The 24,046-nt window shown below is 43.6% G+C and overlaps 1 protein-coding gene across 4 annotated transcripts in view; it reads right to left on the bottom strand.

Moving 5' to 3' along the window:
* LOC118508352 (tyrosine-protein phosphatase corkscrew) overlaps positions 1-24,046 on the bottom strand; it is a 42,104-nt gene that overhangs the window by 15,135 nt on the left and 2,923 nt on the right. For 2 of the 4 annotated variants that reach the window (XM_036048053.1, XM_036048054.1), the window contains exons 2-4: positions 18,994-19,181; positions 18,789-18,918; positions 141-303 (exon numbers count right to left, since the gene is read on the bottom strand). In XM_036048053.1, the coding sequence (XP_035903946.1) occupies positions 141-303; positions 18,789-18,918; positions 18,994-19,181 (481 nt within the window). Of the gene's footprint in view, positions 1-140; positions 304-5,814; positions 6,983-18,788; positions 18,919-18,993; positions 19,182-24,046 lie in introns of those variants that run through there. The other 2 variants (XM_036048050.1, XM_036048052.1) reach the window with 1 other exon arrangement.

The following is a 24,046-nucleotide window of genomic DNA, read 5'->3' as shown; positions in this document are numbered from 1 at the left end:
GTCCGACTCAGGTGCGACACAAATCACTGACCTAACTAACTTGTTGTGGTGAGACCTTGTGTTTCTTGCTTTAACCAACTTTAACCAACTCCAACAAAACGAACCCTTGTCCATTGATATCTAATGAGTGTTTTACTTACATGCCATCGAATCATGACGTGCGTCACCTTGTCGTCCGCGCGGACCGAAAGCACGAAATCACTGAGCTTGCTTTGAGATTCACGCACTAGAAACGAACCATTCTTGCCGCGTTCTAGGATAAGCTTTTCCGCCTCCTTAGCGGACAGATTGCCGTGGAACCATCTGAAAATTGGGGAGAAAAAAAAACGAGTTTTACTAGGTGATTTAATAGCGCATAGTTTTGATAGGTTTAATAGTAGATAAATTCTAACCAATTCCGTTACGGCGCTCGTCTAAACTAGTAACTGATCTTTAATACTAAGGTTGAAATGATTCCACTCCGACTCTTTGCTTCACCGAACGCCACACACCGAAACTGCTAATCGATAAAACCGTAAACAAACTCACAGTGCCCACGTAACTGCGGCACCGGGCAGTCACCAACCCACACAGGCACTACACCAATAACGATCTAACTTTTTTGCGGGTTAGTTTGGCTCGAAGTTCAAGTTCAAGTACGCGTTCAGTTCTTTTAGGAGTTAACGATGAGGTGTTAGAGAGATAGAGCTTCACTTACTAAACACAAGTTCCATCAAATTTGAGGCACAACACAACAGATGCAATTCCTTCAAGACCTCCCCGCTAGGTGTAGTTCGCTTGTTATAAACTGTCTTTTGGATTCACTGCTGACGGAACACGAAATAAACGGCTAAAGATCCAGGAGCTTTCTGACCGATGGTTCAGCGCGAACGTGCAAATGGCCTGCCGTTGTGTTGTGTCGCACACGAACAAGCATGTTGCGGAGGTGATTTTGTTGCGCGACATCACCGGTGACCATGTGCGGAGGGATGAAAACTACGAACCCTGGCGAACAATCATCACTGTTTGGATTTGATATTTTGGAATGACGACGAGAAGCAAACAATTTGCGTAGATCGTTACTCACAATAAACTCGAAGCACGTGAGCTTCTCTCGCTTGTTCCGCTTCGATGAATCGCGCGGATTATCATCACGCGACTTTAAGCTGTGTTGCGCAACAACAACCAGAAAAAAGCTCTCTTGTAGCAAGCTTTTCTGGGAGTGCTTTTCTCATGAACACATTTATAGCGCTTCCTGCTGGCGGAGAGGAACGTGTTTCAGTACCGGAAATGCTATCACCTCATCCGCGAAAAGCGGTGGTTCCCCACACAATATGCGTAATTAGATATTATGCGCCAGAGAATCTGATAGGGCGGATATAATCAGATTTTTTTTTAGTACAAAACCTTTTCACACCCGAGCTGGTTCAGTGTTTAAAATTCTCCATGTTAAAGTATGATTCGTCATTAGTTTCTGAAAACCAAACTCCATTAAGCAGGTTTTATAAGAACTGGGGACATAAGTCAGCCGTCACATGCATTCAAAGTTCCTACAGTAGACAACACACGATGATGCCGGTAAATGACTCATTAGGAGAGCTTGTTTGGCAGCTGGCGCTTCGACCACGAGCACCGAAGTATGAATCAGCCAAACGCTTTGCTGTGCAAAAATAAATAGTTGTCACAATGTACGAGGAAAAATGGCCATACATGGACAAATGGCGATTCCAGGCACCAAAGACAACGAGTCCGATGATGACGTACCTTATGGGGATGTGTTTTTCAGAACTTTTTTAAATTACGCGTGCAGACATCATCGTCACGTGAGAGAGCATGGCATCAAAGCTGCCGTCAGTGGAATTTTAAGTAAAGAGAAGTGTTAATGATGCATCCTATTGTTAGGTTTACTCATCCTTAGGGACGGTGGGTAAAATTCCATACAGTAGACTCACATCAGTTCTGTACACTTGGAATTAGATGCAAGAATTACTAGAATTGCATGCCCTCTACAATTTCGCTCAGGGAAACACGAATCTTAGTCTCTTTTTAATAGGCTCACAGGTTTCGTTAGGCTCGTTTTTCGAGCCAGAGGTCTAACGAAGGGATCACAATGTTTTCTACCAACTATTCCGTTAAAATAGAGCTTTTTAAAAACATACTGTCATGCATATTTATCTTTCATAAGTTGACATAGTTTCGGCGCGAGCTATGGGGTACGACGAACCACACAACCAGCATATGTTTCAACAATTGCTACACACGGCTGCCATCGTCTCCCTGGCCGTATGCAATCGACCCCTAGGACTCAAACCCGGGGTGAGGAGAAAAAAAAACAGAAACCCCAAAAGCCGTTTAATGCACTTTATAGGCAGAATCATCTCTGTCGCCCCTTACCGTACCTCAACAAAAGGGAGGATCTCGATCGCGTGTCGAGAGAAGAAGCGGCAACGCTGTCGGTCGAAGCCAGGGGACGCGCTCTATCAAAAGGGTTTCGGAAGGTTTTGCGTAATTTACCGGTTTCGTATACTTCTTCTCGCTTGCGTTTCGCTCGTGGGCACGTGGGTCGCAGAGGAGCCGGGCACATACATACCACCTGTATATCCGACGTGGTGGTGGTGGTGGTGATGGTTATGGCATTGCTCAATCAATCAACTAGGCTCGTCATTGATAGGGTTTACGCTTTTGGCCGAACTGTCTTACTTCCAGTTCGGTAGGGGCAAAAAGGGAAAACTTGTCTCCTCGGCATTGCTGTCAACACGTATCAACACCGTCAGCATCTCCAGTCAGAAAAGTTGACATATTTACCCAGACGACGACATTCTCAACGTGATGCTAGCTAGACTTGCGCTCCCGAACGATCAGATCCAGATTTCTATGGCCGAATGATTGCTAGCAGGTAGTTGGTAATTTTGACAACTTCTTGTTACATTAAAAAACGCAACGGAACTAGTTTGTAATTAAAAAACGGCAAACGAATGGTAGGAGAAGACACATCCAGCGTTGTACGCCCCTGGTTTTGTCGCGGTAGCCTCTGTTTGCGTGTGCTTGAAGTAAGTCAACAGTACGACAGCAGCGTACGACGGCGACATTTTGTTGACACATCCAATAATAAGTCGATATAGAGACGTTTCGTGCTTCTACAACGCACCGGACAAGATCATGAGATCATCATCACGATCTTTCGCCGATGTGTGTCTTTAGTGGGATACCGGGGTACCGAGATAAAGGAAGCTAAAGTTGAAATTAAGTACGTAAGGGATTTTTAGTAATATCCGCAAGATTACAACAAGAAATAGAAACATTTGCACCAGGATTACCCCCAATGTCTGGGATTCTTCCACTGTTATTGCATTTAGAGTAAAGTCAATATTTTGCCTCTCAAACAAACTAGTATTCAATTCAAATAAAAGCCGCACGCTTGAATATTCATTATTTAAGCAGCCGTACGGGAGAGTTCGTGTGAGCCTCTGCCAGGAGGAGGAGACTAATGTTTGCCGAAGACCTGAGAAACGTGGCAGTGAAGAAGTTCTCTGTAATCCCTTTAACGCAAGCGTGATCTACTTGGGTCAGAGATGGGTAGATTCATTAGGAGGAATATTTTCTAAAGAATAGCATTATTCAAACGAGTAAAGCTTATCAACGCTGTTCGCTATGATCAATGGGACTTTAGTCTATGCCGAAGCCGTCATTATTAAGCTTTTGCCTGCAAGCGGACAGGCACACATCCCATAAACTGGTTCTATCCGCGTTCAAAAGCGACCGTACTATAGTGAAACCCTTTCACACTCTGGACACGGTCGATTCGGTTGAATACACATATGCAAAACATTTGTTCAGCAGCGTGAGGTGTGTGGAGTGTTTTATTAATCTTCTCCTCCACTCGTGCATGACAGCCATTCACTCACTGGTGGTATTTCACATCGCATCCCCCAGCAGCTTCCGAGCAGCTTCACTATTAAGTTAGTAATATTTCGCCGAGAAACAAAATGTCTCCTAATTGCTTTACAATCCCGAAGAACGCAAGGCGCGTAAATTACATAAATTAGTGTCAGCAATTACAACAAAACCGATAATGTATTTCGGGGAGTTTCGAGAAAGAAAATGGAGTCATCCTGACTGGCGGCATTTAATGAACGATCTTGGTGCAAACGAATGCAATATGCAAAGTAGTTAAAGTAATCGCATCGTCACGGTACGTGGACGACATCCTATTTCTAGGTAGGAGAATTCCTACCTGTCCGATTGACGGGAGACTTTTCTTCAAGGGAAGGTAGTATAGGAAGGCCGTGTTATGATAGGTTCCAATACTGGCGCATCAGCGTCACGTTTATGGAAATATTGTTCGCACCACAGGGAATGGGAGGAATGGGTTGCATAAGGGCTAAAAGGGGTTCGTACGGACCGTTTGACAGATACCCCGAGGGATAACTAATGCTCGCGTGATATTTTGAACTCTGTGGACCTCCATCTCACACCCGGTGTGAGCTCGCTCCCTACACTGAAGGTCACGGTCGCCACGAAATGTCAGCCGGATGAGACATGGAATCGTCGATGACTGTGCGAGAGGAATTTTAATAGATATCAACGTACATACGTCAAGCTAAGCGTTGGGGTAGGATGGATTCGATTTTTCCCCCAAAACTATTGATAACTTCAAAAGCTGGAGAATTCTTCGTACATCAAGATTTGCACAGAAACAATACCACCTCCCCGAGTTTTATGTTTAAATTGCAGCATCGATCTGTTAAAAAGCGAGAAGGTCAAGATCCCTTAACGACACTGCTTAGCACCGCTTTACGATGCTCCACACACCGCTCCAGCAATGTTAGTCAAGTCGTAACAATAAAATGGGATTTCTACGTGATCGTGTTGTACAACGCAACTGGTTGGCTGTTGTTGTTGACGGATTTGTGCCCGCAACTCCCATCACCGTACCGGACGATAAGTAGTCGTCATTTAAGCGGACCCAAAAATCACCGCCGTTGAACTTGTGTCCTGGTGTCTCCTGGTGCCTCTTCGACCGCGTTTTGCGTCGCACCGATGGCCGGATTATTCCGACCGAAATTGAAAGTAGTTGCGTAGGTGGGTGTTGAGAGAATAGCCAGTTCATCCAGCAGCCGATCCAACAAATGAACCAATTTAGCTTAAGACGTCGTCCTCGCCGAAACTGGGCATACATCCCCTTACAATACGGAATGATCCCATTCCCGCCAGCAGTGGATAGAGGAAAAAGTTAAATAATATTTTAGCGAACGAGCAGAAAAAAAAGAGGCAGAAGAAAACAAAACAACGCCACTCTACTCCATGTCCACGCAAACCACCCAATTGACACCTACAGCTTGCTTTGACGCAGTATAAATGTGACTCCTGTGGCAATGCTATAAAAGTGTAATATTTACCCAACAATAACAATAACCCCCGCCACCCACCGGCGACACCTTTCTCCCTCCTCCCCTACCCCTCCCCCACCCTCCATTGGGTGGTAACAACGGGGTCGAGGATAGCAAATGATCCCCGACAACGACAACGGGGCAAGAAAAAACAACTGGAAACCGGTGTCCATTTTCTGCTACTCTGCTGTCAGGGCGCGTGTGCTGTGCGTTTCGCACTTGACTGAACACGGACGCACGGACGAGTCCTCGGAACTACTGCTAAACCAAACCACGGGGTTTATGTCGCATTACGGTCAAGTTGTACACAAATTGGTTAATTGTTTTCCGCAACTAGCACGTGTCCTCTAAGCCTTTCATCTCGCAGAAGGTTCCTCCCTGCAGCGGGAGCTACTCCAACCAACTTTTCCCCATGAATCAATCAAACGTAATAAGGCATACTAACGGATAGAACAGCAGTGCGGTCCGGAGTTCTGCTATTGCGGTGGAGATAATGATCTGCGCTACCGGCACAGCCAGCAGCGTCGTGTCGAGCGTGGTCGGCAGCCGGGCAGCAGCCGTCGGAGGATCATCGTCCGTTTCCTCGGACGTGGGTGTCGTTAGCGCGGAATCATGCTCCTGCAGTTCTTCGAGCAGTTGCTTCTCCTTAAGCTGCAGAAGATGTTGCTCCTGGCGCTGCTGCAGCTGGGCCTGCAGTTCGTCCTCCTGATCGATCTCCTCCAGGATGCCACTGTCCGCGGACGAAATGCTCGAGAACCGGCGCCGCAAACATTTCCGCCCATTGCGCGTAAACCTGCCCAAGCCTTTCTGCGACGCAGAAAGGTTTTCTTGCTGTTGGTGGTTCTGTTGCTGTTGATGCTGCTGCTGCTGCTGCTGCTGGCGGATCACTTCGGTCGGTGTGGATGAACGACGCTTCAGATAGTCGACCGTACCGATCGTGTTGGTCAGTTTGAGCACGTACTTCTTCAACATGTTTTTGCTTCGGGGAGTCTAGACACTTTACTTCACACTTCGTGCTATCTCTGGTAAGACTTTTTGTGGTCTTACACTTTTTAACTGTACACCAAATTTTGCGGTTCCGGTTAAAAACCCGGCTAAACAGTATATAATCAACTTCGAACTATTTCTTCACCACGGACTGGGCCGCAAGCTTCGCCACATCGGCTTCCTGCTGGGTTTGCTGCTTGGGAAGCAGGAACTCGACGATGTGCTCAAAGAAGAATCCTCCACTCATTTTTACACGTTGGCACAACACGGCACACCGGCACTTCTTCGACACTCCCCCCCTTGCTTCTTGCTTGATTTTAGTTTGAGTACGTGTTTTGTTTCTCCACAAGCGTTTCACTTTGCACGTCAAAGCTATATCTCACACGCGCCGAAACCGGACCGGTGGCTGTCGAAAGAATGTTGAGCTGCAAACGGTTGATGTCTTAGGTCTTAGCGTTCTTCCGTGTAAACCAGACAGCGCTATATCACACACAATGTGGTACGTTGATTTGATTCGCTGCTAGAATTTTGGGGCTTCGAATTGACTGCGAACTGTCGCCTCGTCTTCGAGATGCGCGCGCGCTATTGCTTGCTGAACTTGATCCACCGCACTAAACCGACCGCGGTCGATCGCATGTCATTTAATACGCGAGAGGACAGACTCCAGCCGTCGACGTACGTAAAACCCGGTTGTCAACGTCGTGGTGTTGGTGTGTGTGCGATCTCGCCGCCTCACACAGCAGCCACCCCACAGGGTTTTGGTCAGGGTACGGGTCTCGTTCGCGAATTGAGTCGGCGGTCGGAGGCACGTTCGCTGTCGGCGGCATCCCTTCTTCTTAGATTGTGTCGGTGTGACTCTGCTCGCGGTATCGCAGCTGTACAGGTGTAGTACACACACCTGTACGGTAAGCGCGTTCGGCTAACATCAGCCGCCACCACCACTACACAATCCACGGCCAGCAAGCGAGATGTCGTCCAAAGCTTCTGCTCAACGGCCTGCTGGGCCTAAGCGCATAAGACACATTGGGGGTGTGTATGTGTTTTGCGTAGTAGAATCGTTGGCGTAAAAAACGCACCAACAAAGCATTCCACGACCGGGATGATGGTTTTTCATAGTGTCCGAAGCAGCGAAACAGTACCACCATAACTTGGCAGGTTACATGCTTGTGAAAGACATCATACACCGAGTTTGCACTAGCGATTTGCAATTTGCAGATGTAATTCGAACGATTGAGCCGGTGATGGACGGTGAACACGGTTCCAAAAGAAAGAAACGTGCTAAGAGATGGAAATGTGGGCTTTGCTTTTCTTCCAATACACAAGAGCGGTTGGACAATCGCATCGCATGTAAAAATAACCTTGGACAATGCAGAGGACAGTAAAGGGGTTTTTTTTGTTAACTGTCCTGCATCTGTCGCTAAGGGGCCTGTCTCTTGTTGGCCACTTCACACTTGCCAGAGTTACCTCCTCTCCTGCATTGGAACGTGCAATTGAAGTTTTGGGACATATTTGGGCGAGATACGTCACACATTGCTAGATTTAGAAGACCACGCTGGATTCCGCTGTCATACTACAGCCTGAGAAAACTTCTCCATTTATAGTCCCAGTACTCACATACGCTACTGAGACATAAACTCTGTCCTCTTAGCTGCGTTCGAAAGAAAGATTAGAAGGATTTTTTCCAATGACGAGCTCTACAAGCTGTACGACAATCTCAGCATCGTGAAGCGATTAAGACTCGCCAGGTTCCAGTGGGCTGGGCATGTCATGAGAATGACACCGGACGTCCCAGTCCGTAAAGTCCTTTTAGGTCGTTCACACGGACAGAGGAGGCATGATAGGCTGATGGCATAGGTGATGGCATTGATGCGTCCGCCAGCGGTGTTGAGGATTGTTGCAGCAGTCCAAGACCGCAAAAGCGGTTGTATCGCCCGATAAGCAAGTAAGTAAGGATTTCGCAGAAACTACGTAGAGCTCTAATTTATTTATCAACATCCAACCGAAAAGACCTTGAACTTGAACCATTTGTAAAAAGAAATTCATCCTATCCATCGGCTTGGTCTAATCAACATGGCGCACACCGTGTGCGATAATAAAAATGGTCTCGTTCACTATTCATCAAACACCGCAATTTGTACAGCTCGTCTCGTGAGAGCTTTTCAGAACAAACGCGAATGCTTTCAAGCGAAAATTTTCAGCCAGCGACGCGACTGTTTGCCCAACAATTTGTACCATTAACGGGATGATTTCTGTCACTTTTTTCACCGACCGTGTGTTTTGCATTTTTTCATGCACTGGAGCAGAGCGCTTTGTATATTTGGAATCCTGCCAAAAAGTGCTCCGCCGACCATGAGGTGATAATGAAAATGTTTGTCAATTTGGTACAATCATTCGTTTGTGTGAGGCGTGCGTGTGTGTGTGTGTGTTGTACGGTGAGGCTTTTTTTCTTTTTGTGGAATGATAGGGTTCTACTATGTTTTGGATGTCAATGGCAGCATGCATAACTATGTGGTATTTATTTAAGAAACAAAAAAATGCGACTTGGCACTCGAATCCTCATTTTCTTGTGGTAAAGAAATAGTCGAGGAATTGCTATTACCCTGATAGTGGTGTGTGAGCCTAAATTGTAGCAAAAATCAACGAGGAATTCTGAGGTTTTATACTCCAAACATATAAGATCAAGCATATAAACGGTGAGAAATATTTTGAATAAGGAACGATTTTTATATCAAACTCGTGGACTATACCACGTTGGGATGGGGAAAAAAAGGAACTAGTTTCAGACGGCTCCAAAAACAATCAGAACCAGTTTCAAAAGGTAGGTGCAAACGATCAGTTCGGAATCTTCTGAACCTTTCCGAACCGTCGGAATCGTCCAGAACCGCCCGGAACCGCATTCCGTCAAAGTGATAAAAAAAGCAAGATTTATCCTTTTATTTGTTATTCTTTAATTGTTCTGCACTCAATACAGTCCTGCATCGTCGCAACGTCAACGTCAATTGTTATTAAAATTATCAACTCTGGCCGACTACGATTTCATTTTACGGTTCCGGCGATTCCGGAAGATACCGGATGGTTTCGACGATTCCGGACGGTTTCGGATAACTCCGGACGGTTGCGCGTGGAACCGACGATTCCATTTTCCCCGGAATATGGTATTATTCCGATTCCGGTTCCGGATCCAGAGTGGAACCATGGGTGCATTCCAAAGAACCCATCACTATTACCATGCCTTCTGTTTACCCCTCAGAATAAACGTCTGACGACTGCCGTCAGGACTCCTCAGGATCGACCAGGACAATATTATCAGAATAGCATCTGAACTGGACCGGGGTTCAAATCCCATCCAGACCACCTCCCCGTACGTAGGGCTGACTACTTTACTACGGGTAAAATTAAGTCACAGAAAGCCAGGCAGGCCGAGACCTCTCGAGGTTGTAGTGCCAAGGAAGAAGAAGAAGAAACAACTGATCTTCGAGGTTCAGACACAGCGTATTTTTACGACAACTACGATTACAGTCTCAGCTAACTGCCGAGGAACCAAATATGTGACAACATTTTTGTAGAATGCCTCTGGCTTGTGGGATGTGTGCAAAATTTAAATGCATTAGCTATTATCTTTAGAATTATGATAGGTTACTTTGGTTACTGCATACTCTGGAACTGTTACTTCAACTGCAACCTTGTAGATACGAATTAAAATCCATGTTACAGTCGAAGAATACTACATCGTACATTATATCGTACAGAGACGTACACCCATTTCCCAATGCTTCCCAAGATTTTAATTTGCACAGTCTATTTATATCAGACATCCGGGCACTGTACCGGCCCCACAGCTGGACACAGTTCGCTCACGTGTCGAGGTAACGTGCAGGCTTCTCCACACACAAAATCAGACCCCCCCGCCATACGTGGTGGACCTAATATTCTCATTTTAAACTTTACAATCGGTAAGAAGCTCGTTAACGGAACACTCAAAACTCACACTTTCTTATCCCACAAGCCATAGGAACCCTACAGCACCATCTTGTTACCGCGATGACATATTCCTGGCTAGTGGTCGTCCGGTTGCATACCGCTTCTGTTTCAGTCCCTCATTACGCTAGATTACGCTTCGCTGCGGTCCATTAAATGGCAATATAATTCTAAACAGACAGCTCAACCCCCGGGTTTCACTACCCAACACTTTGTCGAAGGCGGCGGAGCCTGTGTGGTGCATTCAACCTATTTATAAGGGTGCCCCTTTAACAGTGGATGCACACTGGTGGACAAACCACCATTTTGCATCATCGTTGCAAGTCATTTCCTTGCCTTCATTTCACAAGTGGTGAATGATTTACGGCTTCCCCGAGCTTTCAATGTTTTGTACTAATTCTTTCGAACAGCTCGGAAACAAGGCGTCGTTAGGGGACGTGTTCGGCACAAACAGACGTTAAACAAGTACGTTCGAACCTGACACGCTCGTGTCATGTTTATTGGCACATGTTTTAGCGACAAATCATCGACCTTTTCCACGCGACTGGAGCTAAAACTGGGGAAAAGCGAACGATTTATCCATCAAGCAGCACAAACAGATCAAAACAATTCTGGAACTCGATCCAAAATATTTAATAGCCCCGAATGGTGCACGCTTTCTTTTGCACGTCCAACCGCCGTCAACCAACCATGGTTTCTGGGGGACCGGACCTCCCTCGGTATGTTGTTGGTAATCTGTACGCCCTTGTATTTGATCTGACAGGAAGCTAAAAATAGTTATCTTACATTGTCTGTTTCGCCGGGAGACAACTCTAAACCAGAGTCCAACCCAAACTTTGATCATCAAGAGAAAATATACACTTTTCGCCCACGGTGACAGTTTTTGGAGTTTCGGTTGAAGTCGCGTAGCGTAGAATAAAGCAACGGCGAGCGAACAAACAATGGCTGTGACAGAAGAACACCGGACTCGGAGCTCGTGGTCTCGCCAGCCAGCCGGTTCCCGAAGGTGCGATCTCCGTCTCCACCATCCGATTAACCAATGCATTTTGGGCCGGCTGTCGTATCCAGCTTTATGACTAATGGAGCATTGAAGAACTGCGCAAAAGCTCGGTTGGGTTTTAAGAACGTTACAATGGCCCGTCTGCACTACGTAGTACTCGTAGTACAATATAATGCGAAGCTGTTTGCACAATGATGCGACGAAGCAGATTGACGTTGCAGACGCTAATGTATCATTCTTTCTGTGTTTGTCTTTTAAGCATTAAAATTACTACAACGATGGTGACAAAATTTGGGTTTTCCCACATACACGCGCACGAATCCATCAAACGTGCGTCCTGATTCTAGTGATCGCAGCGCATCGTAAGATCACGTACGATCACGACAATTCTCAGGACGACGGCTACATCCGTACTCCACAGCCCGACAAGGTCAACTAAACCACTAAAGAGACGTGATCTGAGGTACTTGCTAGCTAGCGGTAAATCCACACGCTTCGATGACAATGATAAGACACTGAGGATTGTGTGGCGTGGTGTGCAGAAAAATCGTGCGCCAACGTTTGGTCCGCCACTTCAAGGTTTCGGTAGCGCGACTTTCGCGCATTTCCTGCATACGCTCGACCACGTTCGCTTCCTGTGATGAATGGGCCAGGCGGTTCATCCTGAGCAACGGCAGGATGATTGGGTGGAGTTTTTTTTTAGTATGCAGCACACGATTCTGAGTGGGTTTGTTCTTTTTTTTTCTTCATTGTACTTAGAATGACCCCACGCATTGGGACGATTTGAATGGAGCGATATCTCACAGAGTACGTACTGGCGGTCGTTGAGCAGTGCACGTACGCCATCAGACATTTTGATATTCTAAGGTGCAATAATTAGCGAATCTGAATAATAACAAGGGATGGGCAAATTGGTCTTCATTTCATGGGAGCTGTGTGTCACACAGATAAGCTTATATGATCCGCTTTACTGTCTCAAATTAGCTGAGCTGGTTGCTATTATTTGTGCTCTATTTATGAGTTCTCCAGCTCAGTATTTTATATTTATTCCGAATGATTTATTGTTCAAATACTGGATATTCTAGGCCGTTAACTCGATAAAGCATTCTAAATATCACATGTGTATTCGGAATCTTACACCATATATATTTAAATCTATCAATAATACATTAGATCGCTAAGATGACAGCTCGGCATTAAGTCTTCATGCTTATACATAAATCACCAAAATCTTAAGGATCTTCAAAGACTATTATCAACCGGCCAAGTAATTTTGAGCTAGAATTTCTTCAGGAATTGAGTTGAATAGGAGGATTCGTAATTGTTTTATACAAAATTATGCTGTAAAAAGGAACACCGGTTTAAAAGAATCTAGGTTCTAATAAAATGACAGAGAACCCTACATGTTGTTGTCTATGAGAAGGTTAAAATGTGCACTCCCATTTATTTTTCCCTTCTCACTTGCCAAGCTTCGGTGGGTTGCTCATGTCATGAGAATGACACGCACCGGACAACCCATCCCGTAAAGCCCCTTTAGGTCGTCCACAAGAACCGAGGAGGCCTAGTAGGCCCAAACTGAGATGAAGTGATGGCGTTGATGCGTCTGCCAGAACGACCGGGATAATGAATTGGCAGAAGGACAAGGAAGAAATGAATAAATAAGGAAGTAACGCTTTTTTAAAAGAACCTGTGGCACAGTAATCTTTCTGTTTCTAGGGAAACGACTACTGTCTTTGTTCTACGATATTAATATGTAGACTGACAACTACTGTACGCGTTAAGTAGGTTCAAAAAACCTACTAGGTTCATAGCGTTCCTCTCCGAGCAGAAACTGATTCCTTACTGTTCCAAACAAAAATTGGAATATTCTCACCACTAATAGTTTTAGACATCCATCTAAAATTCGAATTAGACCATTCGTGTGGAAGACCAATACCATAAACTAGTTTGCCCCATCTTCTCTTCTCTAAAGAAAATAATTTCCAAACATTTTATTTTAACTTTCCATGTGTTTAACTGTAAACTTCATACTGGTTTCTTCTTTAAATGTAAAATTTGTCGCATTTATTACGGCCCATTTGCCAACTATGAGCGTCAGACACTTTGGTCATCGCTGCGTTGTGATGGATGGATTAAAATTAGCTATGGACAACCAGCTGAGCAATGCAGTTGATATTTATGTGTTTATTTAAATTGCACACAATAAACCTATGCAAATCGTTCGTTTCCATGGCGCAAACACTAGTCCGTCAGTCAATCAGTCAGGCAGCGATAAGTTGAATTTTTTTTCGCAATTTGTTAAGCTTCTATTCAAACAAAAATGTGTAATGATGTGTATGGAATCCAAAAAAAAAATCTCACTCAGACCACGAATCACTCATTCTATTGCTGGTAAGCACATATGCACTATTCCCAATCAATTTATAGGATCATGAAGGGCTTATTAAATTAGAAAGCACAGCTCACTACGTAATAAGGCACTATTGCGCTTCCTCATTTCTGTCGAGCAACAACAAGCTGTAGTTCCAGCTTCTGTATTATAGCCTTGAAAATCGTTTCCTACATAGAACTTCCTAACGGCCACTGCCAACCATTCACCAACTCCTTTCACCGCAAGATGTAAGCGATAAGTCGTTTAAAAAACGATTCTCCCAAAGGTTCCGCAGTGCCACCAAGAGCAAGAAAGTAAATCACGTCATCATGGCGCCCTTTTATAAAGGAAGGAAGTGACTACAATTGCGATAGTGTCCACAGTGTTTCCACCTTCCGGACTTCCGCAATTGCTGATTGAATTGAACGTGCGCACACTCATCTTGCTGCTTCCGTTTTGCCGTGTCGCAGCATTTAGGGACTGCATCGCAATCGTGGTCAACGCTTCTCGGGTGGTAAGGCGAGCCACACTTTGCCGTTAAATGTCACTTTCGTTTGTTGCGCGCGCGAGTGCATTGCGGGGCGTGTTGCGCGCCTGTACTTGTGAAGTCCACGCTGGGTGCAGCACGGCAAGCGAAGCCGCAGGATGAATGCAAAGTGTCCAATTTTATTGTTCTGTTTGCTAATGTGGCTAAAGGTTTTAGAGTCATCATCGCATCGCAGCCAGAGGGAGGAAGTATGCAAATGCACAACTACACGTTTAGGTAGCAAAATACAGCGCTAACATCTTACAGCATTAATACACTGGGTGGGGTGCCTACAGATGCTCGTTCTGTTTCCATGTGACAAAAGTTGTGTTGAAGGATGATCGGAGTGCAACCGGGTACATGGGTTTTGCGCATCTCCATAAATCGAATATGTATAGCTGCACGTACCCGCTAATGAAACAGCGGCCGAGGTTTGCCAAGATTAATCGAAAATGAGGTTGTTTGTATGCCCGAACGGCCACCAGACGACCAATACGCTATGACGTCATTGGAGTAGTGGTTCCGAAAGGAAGGAAGTACCGAAGGGTTATGCGTTCATTACCATCGACGGACAGTAGCAGACGGACGAAAAGGGATGCTACACGTTATAAGGTATTCCATGCAAACTCCTTTGCCCGTTTCTGGCTTTACCTCTACCTTCGCATTCATAAGGCATTACAAAGACCTAATGGCTGACTGCCGGTGCAATGGAAGCATCTTGGAACTGTCTCTTCAGTTCAGGTCCACTGTTAGAACGATTGTTTACGGTGCTGTCAGAATTGGACAGAGGACTTGTTTCGAGTGCTTACTTTATCGTTCTCTTTACCCGAAATTCATGAGAACTCCGAGATAGCTTCGTAGTACATACATCCCTAGACTCATCCCATCTAACGTGATTATCTCAAGTCCATGTTTTCAAAGTTGAGGAGCAGCACTACTTAAAAAGTGTTTCGTCCGTTTTCAACGCAGACTTAAGAGTCTTGAGAGTACACGATTCTAAATGGTTTTGCTCAATTCTACATAAAAAGCTGGACAATAGTAAAGATCTGCACATCGTGCTGAATCATTCGGAAGCTAGGGCGTTTGTCTAGTGTGAGGGGGTTCACCGCTTCCCAAAAATAAAGCTCGACCCCCACCGCATAAACTGGTTCTAGTGAGGGTTACATCAAAGTTTATGTAAATCATGAATATAACCCCGATCGAACCGGTCCAAACCGAATCAGCTGCAATATTTTCAGCATCTCGAAAAGTTCAATGCCGATATGCTGAAAAGCACATCTTACCAAATCTCGGTTTGGCGGCGACAGGCGGTCTAGCATCGTAACAGCCATGCTGGGTATGATGCGTACCTTGCGGGGGTAAACGGTGACTAATCTAGCCTTGCCGGTGGCAATGAACGGCTATTTCCTTCATTTGGCCACAATCTCTGCTGGCCTTCTCAAAAACAAATAAAAACATATTTTTTTCTGAACCGAAATTTGGTAGTACTATTCGGCACGGCCCAGATGTTTCATTGACCCTATTGCATAGTATTAACGAGGTATCTTTGTTTGAACCAGATTGAACCGAAACGATTGAGAGTAGTTTTTTTGGACTGCTCATAAAACTACTTTGCCACCTAATATTCAATTTTAAACATAATATTTAGCCAATGGCTAACCATTTACTGACCATATCAGTGCAATCAATGGTATTATTGACGAATGTAATGTATTATTATGCGTCACTTTTAAACTGTGGTTGTAAACAGTTGCAGGACGTGACTCAAGACTGACTGTTTTGGCTAAGAGCAAATAAAAGGCTTAAAGGTTACAGGCAAGACCTCACGTGGTTTGAGTGTTAAATTTTGTAAAGCTGTATCAGGTACACGTGGCGCGACATTAATTCAAGTACAATATTAAAGTACCTTTCAGGTATAAGACCTGGTCTTAATTACTAAATAAAAACAACAGAAACAGAAACAAACAGTTTCTGTGCTTAATACAGAAAATTTGAGCATGATCGTACTGTAATCGACGATCATCTAAATGTATATAGATTAAATTATTGCGCTATTTATTCTAGCATATGTTTCCTTTGAAACTTGCCTATATTCTACTGTCTAAAACAATACATAATCGAAATGAAACTACTGCGCAAAAGAAAGCCTTTCCATTAGGTGGTCGTACAATAAACTGATCTTGACTAGCCTTGGATAATTGATCCGTAGCTGTTAATAGAATCATTTACAGTTAATATTTGCATTTGTAATATTTTTAAACTGTAGTTTGTGCCAACACATCAACACAATTAAATAACTATTTGTAAATCTATCTATAGTACTAGTTTGACAATAACTACCTATATATAATATAAAACAATACGACCATGCCGTTCTATTGAAATTAAAAAAGAACTATATATAATGGATTATAAGCAAATCAGCCTTGCTTGTCATATAAAGAAATGATTAAATAAATTATATACAGATGATAAACCTATACGTATAAATATCACATTAAAGTCATCTATCTTTCCCTAATTCTTCTTCTTCTTCCTTGGCACTACAACCTTGAGAGGTCTTGGCCTGCCATTTCTGGCTTTCTGGGACTTAATTTTACCCGCAGTAAAGTAGTCAACCTTACGTACGCGGGGAGGAGGTGGAGGTGATTTGAACCCCGGCCCTGCCGTGTGAAGACCGCCCCTTCCCCAATTAGCTGCCTCATTAAATATGTGAGATCTAGTTTTTGTATTTGTGAGTGACTGTATAGTCGTATTTCTTAAACACTAGTTAAATAATGTATGTTTGTAAAAACCTTCAAACAACAAAGAAAACAACAACAAAATATAACAGAAATTCAAAGGAGTATCTTTATGTCTTCTTCTTCTTAGTCTTACGACCTCTTAAGGTCATGGCTGCCATTTTTGGCCTACTAGATTTATTGATAAGCACATAGTTTGATAGTCACAGTCCTCACTACGGAGGGAACGGTCCAGATGGGGTTTGCACCCCAGTCCTGCGCTATGAAGACCGGCACAGTTGTTGCATGTGCCACCTGCCTGCCGCCCCTGCTATTGACTATTGACACAATGTTCCAAGCACTATTTTCCAATAAAGAACAGAATACATCGATCCACAATGAATTGTTAAACTGGGCAAGAAAACTTGCAAGGAACCTGGAAACAGTACCCTGGAATGGTGTTGTTAAAGTGCTATTGAATAACCATCCAGCATCCAGATGGTTCTTCAAATGACCAGAAGAATGTTCTTCTCATAACACACCCAAACTATTAACTACCAAGCATAGGGCCCATTGATGAAGATACATCCTTGAATATATAAAACACACTACCTAACTCTAACATTATCCAACAAGTTGGAATCCGACAAACAATAAATACTTCTCACTTTTCTCCCACGATCTTTGTTCTCTTAGCTAACTATCTATCTATCTATTTAATCTCTTATCTTCTCTTATCCTCACAATTGAACTTCGCTTCATATTCGAATCTAATCGAAATGAGTTTATGAACTTCACATAGACATGTATGATTAATATAAGGTCAGCGAGCTCTAATCACTTTATAAATAGTCTTCAGAGGCAATTAACTATGGCGCTTGAGATATTTAATTGAGATATTCGAACAGTACAGAAAGCTTTCATAAGGCATGACCCTACCATGAAGATGATAACTTTACAAATGTATTCCTATTCTGTAAGTATCTATCTAACCTTCTACTATCTCTCTCTTCTTGGCCGATCGACCGTTCACTTAGGTCATGCCTGCCATTTCTGGTTTCCTAGAGTTTATAATACCACGGAGTTGATAGTCAGTCCTCTCTAAGGGGTACCTTGTACTATGATTTTATTAAATATTTGTATATTTTGTATTAAATTATAACGTATTGCTGAATTATTCGTACTTTTTTTTATTCGTAAAGAATGGTCTGGCTGTATTGCTGAATTATTCGTACTGAAGTTTAGCAAAATACATATTAGGACAAATTAATCTTAACCGAGTTTTAAAAAAAATCCCTGGAAGCTGACTAACAAATAAAAATCTCCTTAATAAACTCACTATTAAGATTACAACATTGCCTTTTATGGCAATAGTTAATTTGGATGAGCTAACCACGATTATTTCTTACTTATTTCTAACTGAATATCACGGCTCGTCACCATATTATGGTGAACCATTTATCAAATAATGTACTAAAATTAGTCATCGCGATACATTACTGTAGATCATCGCGATACATTGCTTTTATCGGACCTGGTTTACGTCAGCCTTATCATGATCCAGTATTCTACAATTCTATTCACCAATCATCGAAGAGTTAGTCTAGCGCATTCTTACGAGATTACAGAGATGGTTTTTGGTGAAGCCGTTCGCCATAGGCTATACATCAGCTAAATTTTTGACAGTTGTAAAATTGTGACATTATGATTTAAAATGCTATAGACTTTGCAGCTTATCACCACAACCACGATCATCTCAATCGTCGTTATGAATCTCTTTGCTTTCTAACCCTCTTGAGAAAATGCTCTCTCAACATCTATTGCAAACTTTTCTTACCGTTCGGTGGTAGGTTCGGCACAGATCAACGGTTGCTTCAGTTCAATGATTTGTCCATTTTTCTCCTTCAACTGATCACCATTTTCCATGTAATACTGCACAAGCTCGGATAGGGTGGCAAATTTTTCACCTAAAAAGAATAAGGGCAACAGTTTAACTCGGTGATGTTTCCCAAACAACAACAACGGATGCACCGTTTACTTACCACCGTAGAGATCGAAAAAATCACCATTGTTCTGGATCTTGATGTGGGTCACCTCTTGCCCTCGCCGAACGGACAGTGTGAATGCACCCGGGCTGGAGGAGGAATGTCGTGCGAGAAACGAGCCATCGAAGCCACGCTCCAACAGCATTGTTTCTGCCTCCACACCGGACACGGATCGATGAAACCATCTGGAAATAGGGATACCATACAAGGCAAGAGGTTAGATAAATGTAATCAGGAAGAAGAAAATTAAACATCAGAAAAATTATATACAATGCGTGTTTAAGGAATAAGATAACCCCATAATGAGTGGTTTTAATCATTGATGAAAAACTGTTGCCATATCTCTATATGACAGAGGCTTATTCCCCTTTTATAATAGCTAAATCTTAGGCAGTAATAGAACAAGACATGTTTGATAGGATGTTCTATCAACTGACTGATATCTTTTGGCAATGTCGTTCAAAGTGCCAACATTAAATGCAGATTTTTGATGTCGAAAAACTAAGGGAAATCATTTCTCTTCACCTTAATTTTTTTCTCTTTGGTATAATGATAGGGAGGGGCCCCGATGGTCGAAGCGACAACAGTACCGATCTTAACACGGTAGGTTCAAATCCCACACTGACCGTTTCGCCGTACGCAGGGCCGACTATCCTTCTTCTTCTTAATTGGCACTACAACCTCGAGAGGTCTCGGCCTGCCATTTTTGGCTTTCTGTGACTTAATTGTACCCGAGGCAAAGTAGTCAGCCCTACGTACGGAGAGGCGGCCTGGATGGGATTTGAACCCCGGTGGCTTTATGACACATTTGTTTGTCGTTCTTGTTCGATAGCTGTTACACTGTTGCCTTAGATTGCTCTCTATACCAGGGATCTCCAAACTACGAACTATTAGCAGATGGGTCGCAGGTATCAGGTATTATCGAGAGACATTGATCGATTTTAATTACAAAGTCAAATGTAGTTGAATATTATTCGAAAAACCATCCGAGATTTCTTGAAATCTGCTTGTGACATAGAATTATTATTATTATTATTATTATTATTTATTTATTTTAATCTTCAATGGCCTAATTAAGATGTAACAGTTCATAACAAAAAATACATAACAAAAACAAGATTTGCATCGAAATTCACTGCGGCCACGGCAAAAGCCGGAGACGTTCCTTGAAGCACTGAGTTGAGAAGTCGAAGTCGAAGCAATCCGAAACAGTGTTGAAGACAGCCGACATGCGGAACATAGTGTCAGACCGACCAACGCTGGAACAGGGTTGAGCGAGCCTTTAGAGTTTTTCTAGATCTAAGTGTTCGGGATGGTGCATAGATATCGACACGATGCAACAAATGCGATGAGCCATTTAGCCAATCCAGCGATGAAAGAGCACTGTGCATTACGTCTTCTAACCGAAAGAGGTTCAAGGCCTAGAAGACGGCACCGAGCAGCATACGGAGGAAGATTATTGCGATCCTGCCAGGGAAGCAGGCGTAGGGCATATCGCGTGAGCTTACGTTGAATCGCCTCAAGTCGAGCGATTGAAGAAGCAGTAGTTGGGCTCGAGACTACGCACGAATATTCCACAACCGAACGAACGATACAGTTGTAGACAGCTTTCATGCACATGGGGTTGCGGAATGCATTAGTTGTGCGGATAACCACGCCAAGTAATTGATATCCTCTGGCTACAACGTCATCGGTATGCTGTTTAAAGTTCAAACTAGAGTTCAAAGCAGAACGCCCAGGTCTTTGGCATGATTTTGTCGATTAACTGCAGTGCCGTCCATGAAGTAGGTCCGTCCAGTAACTGGGCTCCTGCATCGACTAAAAAACACACAGAAGCATTTCTCGATGCAGATAGTCAGTCCATTACGCTTGCACCACGAACAGAAGATTTCGATGCAGTCTTGCAGGAATATCACCTGTGTTGTGAATAGGCGCAAAAATTTTTGCAATCCGGAAAATTTTGGATGGAATCCAATACAAGATCTAACAAAATTGTACCAACATATTCAGCTACCCGCAAGTATCCCATCAGTGTGTCAGGAAGGCCTTTGCCCCAAAAAGTGTGGAGATGATCCGTGAGGTAAGTAAGTCCTGTATAAACCTCATCTCACACTACAACTTTAAGCGAATCTAATTAAGCTTTATGATTGTTCTTCTAAAAATGTTAAAACTTACTTTAATAGATTACAACATATTACAACTAAGTCCCATAAAGGGCAGTACCGCCACCAAAATCCTTCCACAGCTGGTCCCTTTTATCCACCAGCACTAGGCCAATGTGTACAAAAGCTACACAAAAAAAGAAAAGACATCTGTCATCATCATCACATCAGGTGAGCCGTCGGCCACGTGCCAACAATTTGAACCGATTCCGCCTTTTCCGTCGCATCGATAATTGTCGCCCCGTATAATACGAGCGCTTGTGCAAACCGCATCAGATCCATCCATCTGCAACCGACGACATATGCAACGGAATGCGCCTGGTTTTGATCGTCAGCCAAACATGGTGACCTGACGTCTTTCGTCGACCGAATCGTTCAGAGGCAGAGTTCAATCAACGAATCGACAGGCGGATTTTATCTAATCCGATGAGTCATGTGCATCCTGCTCCGCCCACCCTACCAGTCCCCGTATGCGCGCCACAGGTTCATTACATTTATTTTAGAGCTCATCAATTGCTGATGCATCCATCCTTCAGGTGTCGTCCCCTGGTTGTCTGCACGTTTCACTGCACCGGTTTTAGCCACCAGCTGATCGGTCGGGTCAAGAAATGTCAAGAAACCGTACACGTTCTGCAGTGAAAGTGAAACACTGTAACACTGTGACTCACCGCTCCCGTTGACGACGAGAGCAAACCCTTGTCGAAGCTTATGAACTTCACATTATTGCAATTATTGCAAGCATGCCCTATCTGCCCCCGTCCTTCCGTCTGTCCGTCTATCTGTCTGCTCGTCAATGGCCACTCTACCGGCCAAGTGATCGAGCCCTTTCTTTTACACTCACCTTCATAAACGCGTGTCTGGGTGTGTGGTGTTCGTGAGCATGGGTATTGCCCTTTGTTTGCAGTACACTTGCCACAGTACTCTTGCCTGATGACATAATTAAATACCCCGGTACCGTACTGTCTTCCTTCTTGGCTAACATATGATGTGGCCCCGTATGTTAAGAGTGTGTGTGTGTCTGTGTGTGTCTGATGTAGCACACGGCAACAGCACCAGCCAATGTGCCGCTCTGTCCAAGCGCGAACGTGTGTGTAGTAAAGGTAGGTAGAGTGAGCTTTACAGACGTACTGTCGCCGTGCAAGTAGAGATGCGTGCGTCAAGCTAAGGGCCGGCAGCACTTTCTTGTACGCTTGTCGCAATGCAATGGCTTACTCACTGTGCATTCTCGTGTGAGATCATTACAAGCGGAGATAAAACTTCACTGCAAATGTGGTGCACCATTATTGTGTAATTCGGGATGGCCATATGGTACAAGCCTTGTACTTCATGTTGCATCAAATATGCATGCATATCAAATCATATCATCTTACTGGTATACAAAAATCTTTCTTCAAGAGGCTATCTTAAGATATGTGATATGTGTCTTCATAAGCTATGGCAGAGCTATTTTTAATATCCTCAACCAAAGCTGTCTCCCTGCTGGACGCTGGACCGACTATCCAGCTATGTGTTAACTAAAAGTCGAAGGAAGCCTGTAAAGGAAGGACAAGATCTCTGTAGGGTTGTAGAGCTACAAACGAAGAAGAAAGCTCTGTACCTTACTAAGAAAATGCAATTTGAGTGCTAATGTAACTCTTAAACGAGAAAAATACTGGTTCCATAGACAACCAGTACTGAGAGGTTAGTTTGAAAGTTTGCACTTAAGCACAGGTCTTCAAAGAGTCAATTATCGTGAAGGACATGGATGAGTTCTGGCTCGATGTCTAGGACTGCCAAGCTGCAGTTGTCAATGCTTAAGTTATCGTTAATGTTCAAATGATCTTCTGATGCCAATATACTTTCGATGTTCGAACGTTCGATTAAAGATTTTCGTCCCAACCCCATTCACTCTAACATTAATGGTGATTCTCTCTTGAACAAATCTGAACTTAAAGTTGTTTTAAGTTATTTAAGTTCAAAAGTTTTAGTCAAGGTTAGTGGAAAACATTTTGCAAATTCTTCAACATTTCAGATGAAATGAATGAAAATAGAGAATCTGAGTTCAACACTGCTTCCGAACCCAGACGACTTTTTGGTTGTTTAACAGATCTTTCCAGCAGAAATGAATGCCAACATAAAATTTATACAACAATATTTTGCATTTGTATTTTTATCAAACTTTTTTTTTTAATTTTTACAGATAGTTTTACGCCAAAAATTGTGTGTCATGTAAGTGGAGTATAGACAATAATACTCATTAATACAGAATGTAACATTATTTAACCAAACGCAAGTGTAGCTTGCAACACAATATCTCAACTACCGGTTCTTGGTTTCATTAACGGACTGCATCATGACTTCCCGTCCCGCATTTAAGACACACACCCAGTTGTGCCGGTATATCCCATCTTCCGAAAAGAAAAAAGGGGGAAAAATCATCTATCCATTAAATGATCACACTATTTATGAGCATTACGCACATTAAGCGCGATTAAGTCATTAAATTTTATACCACCCCATCGCCGAAAAGCTTGGTGCCCGCCAACCAGGCACAATAACCGTACGGCACCAGGGAACCCGCGGATCGGGTAGACGTGGTGGTGGAAGTGGAAGTTTTAAATTTTCTTTTCAGTTGCCAAACTCGCTGCCTCCCCGCCCGCCCAACCAATGTCACAGCAGTAGGTTGAACCATTTAATTATTCATCTCGCTGTCTGTTCCACGCTCAGCCACCGAAATAACCTCCGTACTTTTGGTATTTTCTACTAGAGATCGTGTTTGACCGTTTGTCGAGTGGTCGGCGTTCCGTTCGCCGGGAAGATGGAATGTTTGATCTTAACCGGATAACTGGCTAGCTAGTTGAAATTTGTGATACCTCACGACGATGGGTTCTCGCCTCGCGATTGAGAAA

The sequence above is a fragment of the Anopheles stephensi genome, chromosome 2 (assembly GCF_013141755.1).
Source record: "Anopheles stephensi strain Indian chromosome 2, UCI_ANSTEP_V1.0, whole genome shotgun sequence".
NCBI classification, from domain to species: Eukaryota; Metazoa; Arthropoda; class Insecta; order Diptera; family Culicidae; genus Anopheles; species Anopheles stephensi.
The sequence above is the reverse complement of the archived record's forward strand: the minus strand, read 5'-3'. Positions and strand labels throughout refer to the sequence as shown.